General features: G+C 36.5%; 1 protein-coding gene across 1 annotated transcript in view; it reads right to left on the reverse strand.

Moving 5' to 3' along the window:
* Nucleotides 1–2865: 2865 nt before the first annotated feature.
* LOC108575518 (furin-like protease 2) overlaps nucleotides 2866–7456 on the reverse strand; it is a gene marked incomplete at its 5' end in the record, with an annotated part of 58181 nt that continues 53590 nt past the window's right edge. Inside the window, 4 exon segments of the mRNA XM_017938335.1 lie at nucleotides 2866–4131; nucleotides 5384–5601; nucleotides 5825–6106; nucleotides 6255–6454. Coding sequence (XP_017793824.1) covers nucleotides 4024–4131; nucleotides 5384–5601; nucleotides 5825–6106; nucleotides 6255–6454 — 808 coding nt within the window.

Consider the following 7456-nt stretch of genomic DNA (forward strand, 5'->3'; position numbering starts at 1 on the left):
TGACGACTATTAGGCTACATGCCACGTTGTAAATAAAGATGGAACTTATCTCCCGTTATGCTTTTCGCGTTACCGACATAAACGAACGAGGTTTATTCCTACTTACTAATGTTCAATAAAAGAAAAAGAAAAATTTTAAAAATTTATATTGTTATATGAAAAAACTTGTCAGGACGAAGTTACACTGTTTCAGGTGGCATACGTAATCAGAGAAACGGTTTTTTCTCAAGGAATCCTATATTTTTTTTTTAATGTCCTTGTAGAGAGCGAAAAAGCAAATTTATTGACCTTTATCACTATACCATTCCCATCGTTCTATTTCGAGATATTTGCGTTCAAAGATAATTAAAATTTCCTAATGATTTATCGAAGAACAACGGGATTTTCTCAAAAACTAAGCCTCGGATGAAAAAATTTTATTCCACGTTTCTTATTTATTTTTGCATGTGGAATCACTTCCTGCCCGCTTGTATAATACTTTCGGCCGTGCCCTATATATTTTTCTATGATATTTATTCAATTTAACTATTTACTGGCACAAAATTATGTATAAGAAAATACACACATAAGTAAGTAAAAGGGCACAGAGGTTACAAACCAAAACCTGAATTTACAATTGCAAAAGTATCGGAACCAAAATCGGATTGGAATAAATGTAAGGTCTTTTCTCGAGAACATTCGAGCGTGAGACATATTTCTTATTTTTTTTTTTTTTTCGTGAAAATATGTGAAATAAATATTTTTATAACTTATACCGGTTTTGCTCTTAAGTATTTTTTTCATACTGCCACTCTACGCGATTTTCATCGATCCGCGTAAAAAGAAAATATCGCATGGAACGCATTGTAAATTGAGGGATTAGTATATGTATGTACGCGTATATAGGTGAACGTCTTCGATTTTCTTGAAAGAGAACGTGAACGATACTATTCAACAACTTTATTCGACTTTCTTAAGTTCATTTTCATAAGCAATGAATAAATTAAGTGACTTCATATCGAATTCTGTATATTCTAATAACTGTACGGAGAATTAATTAATATATTGTTTACTAGCCGTAAAATATCTCGTATCTCAAAAGCAGTAAAAATCACCGGTGGTATTGAATAAGAAAAAACCAATTTAGGTCAATGTGAAGCTCAATTTTTTTGTCGAAGTGTGTAAATAAAAGTTTATGTGACAACTACGTTATTTTGTCATAAGTTTGGCGAATAAATGCTCTAATCGCAATGTCAACGAATTTCTGTTTAATCAAAATACTGAAGCTAATTGACTTTATTCATCCTAATTGTTACTGGTAATTGTTAACTTGTAAATTTTATTAGCTGTTAGTTGTACCCGTCTTTACTCTTTAGTAAATCACTTGTAAAGAAAAGGTTGTAATACTCCTTTCAAATTTAGAGGTGCAATTTATTTTCGACAAGGTTTCAAAATTTCGTTTCATAATTAATCAATAATTTCGATTTATAACGATGGAAATTCATTGAATTTTACACGACTTATTGTTCACGGTGCAATCAAATTTTCATTATCTCATAGCGAAGAAAATGTGAAATAATACGATTTGCGATAAAAATAATTTATTGTTTTCCATCTAAAATAATATTGGATAATATTTATTCATTCTAAGCGATTCAAGTCATTGTAACAACACGATTAGGTATTCGTCGCGAATAACCACCGTGACAGTCGATGTATCAACGTTCGAATAAAATAGTCAAGTAAGAAATAAAATGTAACGCTTCAACAGCGATCAGGAAAACGTGATTCAACAGAAAATTGAAAATCTGATCGAAATTACAGCGGATACTAAATAAACGAAAAGCCGAATGGAAAATAATAATAATAATTATAGCAAAACTAAGGAAAAAGTTGCGCGTAGTCTGTGAACACCGATAAGGAGACTACTCTGCGCGCATTAAAAAGAAAAGTCACCCTTACAGCGCATCAACGCATCCTATTTCCAATGTTCATTCTTTAACGTTTCATTAAGTAATGGCTCGCTTTCCATTACCGGCAAATATACGTCTCGAGTCTCGCGTTCGGTTTTCCTATTATCCGTGCACTTCGTTGTAATTACTGGTGAGTCTGGCGAATGCACTTACCTTAAACGACGATCAAAGGTTATAAGACACAGGAGGAAGAAGTGGGGGGCGGGAAAGTGGCTTTACAGAATAAACTATTTTTCGTATGTAAAAAACACAAACGTAGAAATAAAAATGTCGAAGGATTTACACGAATAATGATATTTCAATGGGAACACGAACTCAGAATATATTTAAACGCCTGAGTATGTGTATGTATATATAGATATATATATATATGTATATGTATATATGTATATATTTATAATCGCGTTCATCATAAAAGTACAATAATAGCTTTATATCAAATCACGAGGAGAAATTCAATATTCACACGGTAGGCGCGGACAGTTAGCTCTTAAAGGTACCGATTTTTTCTTTTTTTTTACCGAGGACTGTCTTTTTTCGCGTGTTCTTCGCATATTACATTCTCTCTCTCTCGCTCTCCTTCTCTCACACACGCATACACACATACTCTCTCTTGTTTGTTTTGCAATGTAACAAGTAAAATGAACGGAGGTGGAGCAACGCGGAAAAAGTACGGTAGAATACTATATATAAAATAAGAAAAAGAAAATTCATAGACAATGCAGCAATAACAACAGTTACATAAAAAAGAACGCATTGGTTGTTCGTTCACGACGGAATGACTGTATACACGCGCTGTGGATCATCAGGAAAATCAACGTGGTTCGAATACTTTCTCCACATGGATGTCGAGTCTATTCGTTGCACGAGAACGAAGCTGTATAAAACGGTTTTTTCCTTTTTTTTCGTCCGGAAGAAAATTTCCTCGTTCTCTTCTATTTCTCCTCAATTGCTTCCATCTCTCTTGGTCGTTAAACACTTCTCCCCTATTGAATTCTCTCGCCTTACCCTTTTATCGGTTAACCTGCTACCTCTCAGATTTTACATTAGTCTCGTCGCTATCGTTATTACTCGAAGAAATATTTTAGTCACGTTTCAAGATACGTACCTCGGGTCGCGTTGAACTTTTTTCACGAAGAATTTCTGTATGGTCAGAAACATTGAAAAAGGGGAAATACAAAACAGAATAAACAAACCGATGAGATTTGTATAATTAAATACCTTAAATGCATTCGTCGATCTTTCATATTTAGAGTTAGTCTCAATTAACAAGTTTCTCTGTTACCTTCGCTAGTTTTAGTGACCGTATCGTTAGGGGTGCAAGATAACGTTCAGGATAGGAGGCAATGAAAAGGGTTGACGAAACGGTGCTGTCAAGGGCGTTGTAAATCAGGCACTTCGTAATGTCCGTCACCCTTTTCCTGTCGCTCGCCTACGTATCTTACTTCGGTTAAAAGTTATTCGCCATTTACACACTGATACTTGTGCACTCGACAGAATCAGCGACGCGCGCCTGACCGTTAAAAAAAATACACCTAAACACCTCGTTCACCGCCATTCACACGAAGCAAACCGCACGCAACTTGCACTATATCAATTTATAGCGAACAACAGTCACACTTTCTTCGTACAGTGCGCCAGAAAAAGTGTCTTTACTATCACGTTTTGAACGAATTTCTCTTGTTCTTTTGTCCCTTCCCTCGTTCCTTCCCGTCATTTGTGTGTCCACTTTACAATTTTTTCCCCCTTCTATTTTTCGTCACTCGTTTTATCTCTCCCGTTCCTCCTCCACTTCCTTCAACGCTTATTTCATATTTTGTGTTTTTTTTTTTGCCGTTTGTTTTACATTTTTTTTCTCCCGTTTTCGTTACTTTTCTCCGTTTTACTCTTCGCCCCGGACCACTGGGATGATCTAAACACGAAGCGCGGTCGTTCTATATTCCGATCGTCACACGTTTTCTGCGACAGCCACGCGAATACATGATCGATCTGCTTGTGGTCCTGAGACTGGTCGACCTTCATCAAAACTGTTCGATGATAGGTCCGGTCGTTAATTAGCTTGGTTAAGGGTCTAGGTCATCAGCTCCGTCGTGTCGTCCGCGTCAACATCGTCCGGAGGTTCCACCCTCACGGCCAGTTGCGTGTAACCCTTGTTCGTTTCTCTTCTACCTGACATTGCCTGGAAATAGAAGCACGAACTGTTACAGTTGCGATATCGCAGATAGAGCGAATAACGGCACAATTTAACCCTCGTACGACGAATGCAGGATCATTTTGACTCAACAGCGATAAAGTCAGGTGGCTCGGATAATGTTTGGCGCAGGAAATTTCTTCTTGAAACCCGTGTACAATAGAAATTTTGCTACGGGTCAAAATGATTCTGCATTCGTCTCCCGCGTTCGTCTAACACCATTCGCCCTCCGAAGGTTAAACAGAATGAAATCACCACGTGCTCGCGTAGGGAAAACGGAACGGCTGAACTGTTAACAATGGAAAGAAACATTATCGAAAAGTGGCGAGCAGGTGGCATCACTTGACAGTGGTTCAGTATGAGGATCATTTCCAACGCGAACGCTTGATTTTGTTAATACGATAGTGCGAGGGAATCAACCCTTTTGCTTTAGAATACTATGCTATGCTTGTGGACACTAGTTATAGTCAAGATATGAAAAAGAAGGCTGTAACGAGTACGGTAATGAAATGTGACGCTTTTCAGAGTTACTGTGGAATAGAGGTGTTATTTTTTTAAATACACAGTTCAGTTTTCTTGAAACCCTTTGAGGACGATAGACTCATATATGTGTTCACAAAACATTATGAGCGCAACCAATAAATTCACATATTTTCAAGTAATTAAAAATAATTCTCATGTACGTATATTTGGGAAACATGTAATTTTCAGATGATTTAGTTTTATCAAAAAATTAAAGTAGCGACCTAATTATGTGTTGTCATAAGTAATCAGTATTTCCACATGATCCACATCTGCAAATGGTTAATGTGCGTAAATGTCTTTTTTTAATGTTCTCTACAATTTGAAGAATATTTTTAACAGTAACTAACATATCGTTATTAGAGATCATGGTTTTGAACATGTGCTAAAGATACACGTGTACCGGCATAGGACACGTTTAACGTGTATTACAATATTAAAGCATTTTAATTCGTACAAATTTTAATATAACACATGGATACCCGAGAATTTAAGTATATTTTCCCGAGTAATTTGCAAAACAAAATGTAGCTTTACAAATTGCCAGGTTGCAGATAACAATAACATAATACATCAGAAACAAACATTAATAACAAACACATGTGTTTGTTCCTACTAAAAATTTTCACTTCTGCCACTTACATCGTTTACCATTTTAACTCCTCAATTAAGAAACACTACACAGTTATAATGATATTGCACAAGACCAGTAACGTACCTGAAGTGCGATGAATATAGTAGCAAACAAGGCAACTGAAACCAGACAAATGGCCACGGCTATAGTTGTAGTCGCTGTTATCGCCAGCGAGGCTGAATCGTTTTTATCGGTTGTCCCTTCGTATTTTGCATATACTTCAGAAATGGCTGTGTCAGCCGAGGCGAACTCTGTTCCTGGAACTCTCCTTTTGCCAGCCGGTGAGCTGTTCCTGCAGCCACCTGTATTAACATTGACAAAAATCACTCCTTGTATCTCGTTTTTGTTTTGCTAGGTAAGCTGTCAAAATACAGTCAAGTTATCTATCTATGTGTTAACAAACGAAAACGGGTATATTTTACTATTATTCGGAGTCACGATATCACTGAAAACATGAAATATAGAATTTTTTCATCTGATCAAAATAGTTTGATCATCCACTGTACAGGCTAAAATTATTCTTACCGGTTTCTGGATCACAGAGGCAGCATTCCTCAGCCTGAGGTCCTTTCTCGTTACCCGTGCAACAAGGTACGCACTGATTGTTCAATTTGTCCAAGTGCAACGGTGGGGAGCAAGCAGCGCAGCTAAATTTTCCAGGGCCTGTGCATCTTCGACAATCGGCGTGGCAATTCTTGCAGAGTTGCGTGAGAGGGTCGTAGTATTGTGCTCCGAGGCACTCCATGCACAGGCCACCCTCGAGCATTGAGTGTGGAGGACAAGAAGTGCATTCCATTGGTCCTTCTCCTGCAATGCATTTGCGTGTTAGAAACCGCGTTGTTATGTCTGAAAAATCTGGAACACTCGCTTCTTTCTCTCTCTCTCTGCTTCTATCACTCAGTCTCTGTCTCTGCCTCTCTCTCTCTCTCTACTTCTTCGTCTTCCTCGTACATACCTTTGCACGTGCGACAGTAATGGTGACACTTCTGGCAACCAAAGTTGGATTTGAAGAATCCTTCGGGACACTCCGGATGACACTCTCCCGCTGCCAATTGCCAACCACGAGGACAGGTTACGCATTGATCTCTTCTAGGTCCGGAACACGTTTTGCACGACAGGTAGCATTTCGCGCACTGACCTCGATCGCTGTAATATCTGCGTTGAAACATTTTTTTTTTCATGCATCTGTACTTCCATGGTTTCCGATGCAAATCGAAACCAGGTTAACTATAATAAAACTTTCTGAGACGATCAAAATTAAATCCCTTTGTTTTTGTTTTTTTTTTTTTACAAAGATCTTCACATCGATATCTCTTTTCGTTTCTTACAAAAAGCAAATATACGCTAAGTATAAATTTTTAGATTTTAAAGTAATACATTTGTAAACATTGAAGAGAAGAAACAATTAACGGATTACTCGTTCATTTCAACATCAAATTATCACTATTCAATTGCAAATGTTACACTGTAATTCCAAAGCGCGAACAAGTATGTTTTGGACGTATGCCAGAAACAAAGACCTAAATTCCACGATCTAAGGCGTTATTAAAGGAACACGTGTTAGGATAAGGAGAGTGTACAAGTGTTTATGTATAATAGTATCCGAATTATCCTTATTCACTCATATTACAAATTCTGCACTCTTTAAAAAACATTTTTTCTTAATACTTCTTCAACCAAATATAAACAGTAATCTTCATAAATTAAATTTTAAAACTACATTTTGCACAGAACTTCCATAGAATTTCATCGGATACTGACCAAAAAAATATAGAATTTTATATTAAAAAAGAAAGAAGCGAAGATGACATTTGCATCTCATTAACTTCATCAACAGAATAAAATCGTTGTTGCTATACAAAACTATGCAATTTTGGTAGGAAACATTATTATAAAATTTTAAATGTAGCAGAAATATTTCAAGTGACAAAATTAGGTGAAACACTCCGTATAATGCAAGAAACAAAATTCTTATCGTTCACGAAAAATCTTATGGAAGAAATCTTAACGAATCTCAGTATGTGGGATACTTAAAAAATATATTGTTAAAAATTTAAGTAATTTTTTCTAAACGATTAATAACCAAATATTAGGTTGTTGTAGATGAACTGACCCAGGTACCTATTAATAAAACTTTCGACGTGAGTAGATTTAGTA

This window comes from Habropoda laboriosa, unplaced genomic scaffold, assembly GCF_001263275.1.
Source record: "Habropoda laboriosa isolate 0110345459 unplaced genomic scaffold, ASM126327v1 scaffold286, whole genome shotgun sequence".
NCBI lineage: Eukaryota > Metazoa > Arthropoda > Insecta > Hymenoptera > Apidae > Habropoda > Habropoda laboriosa.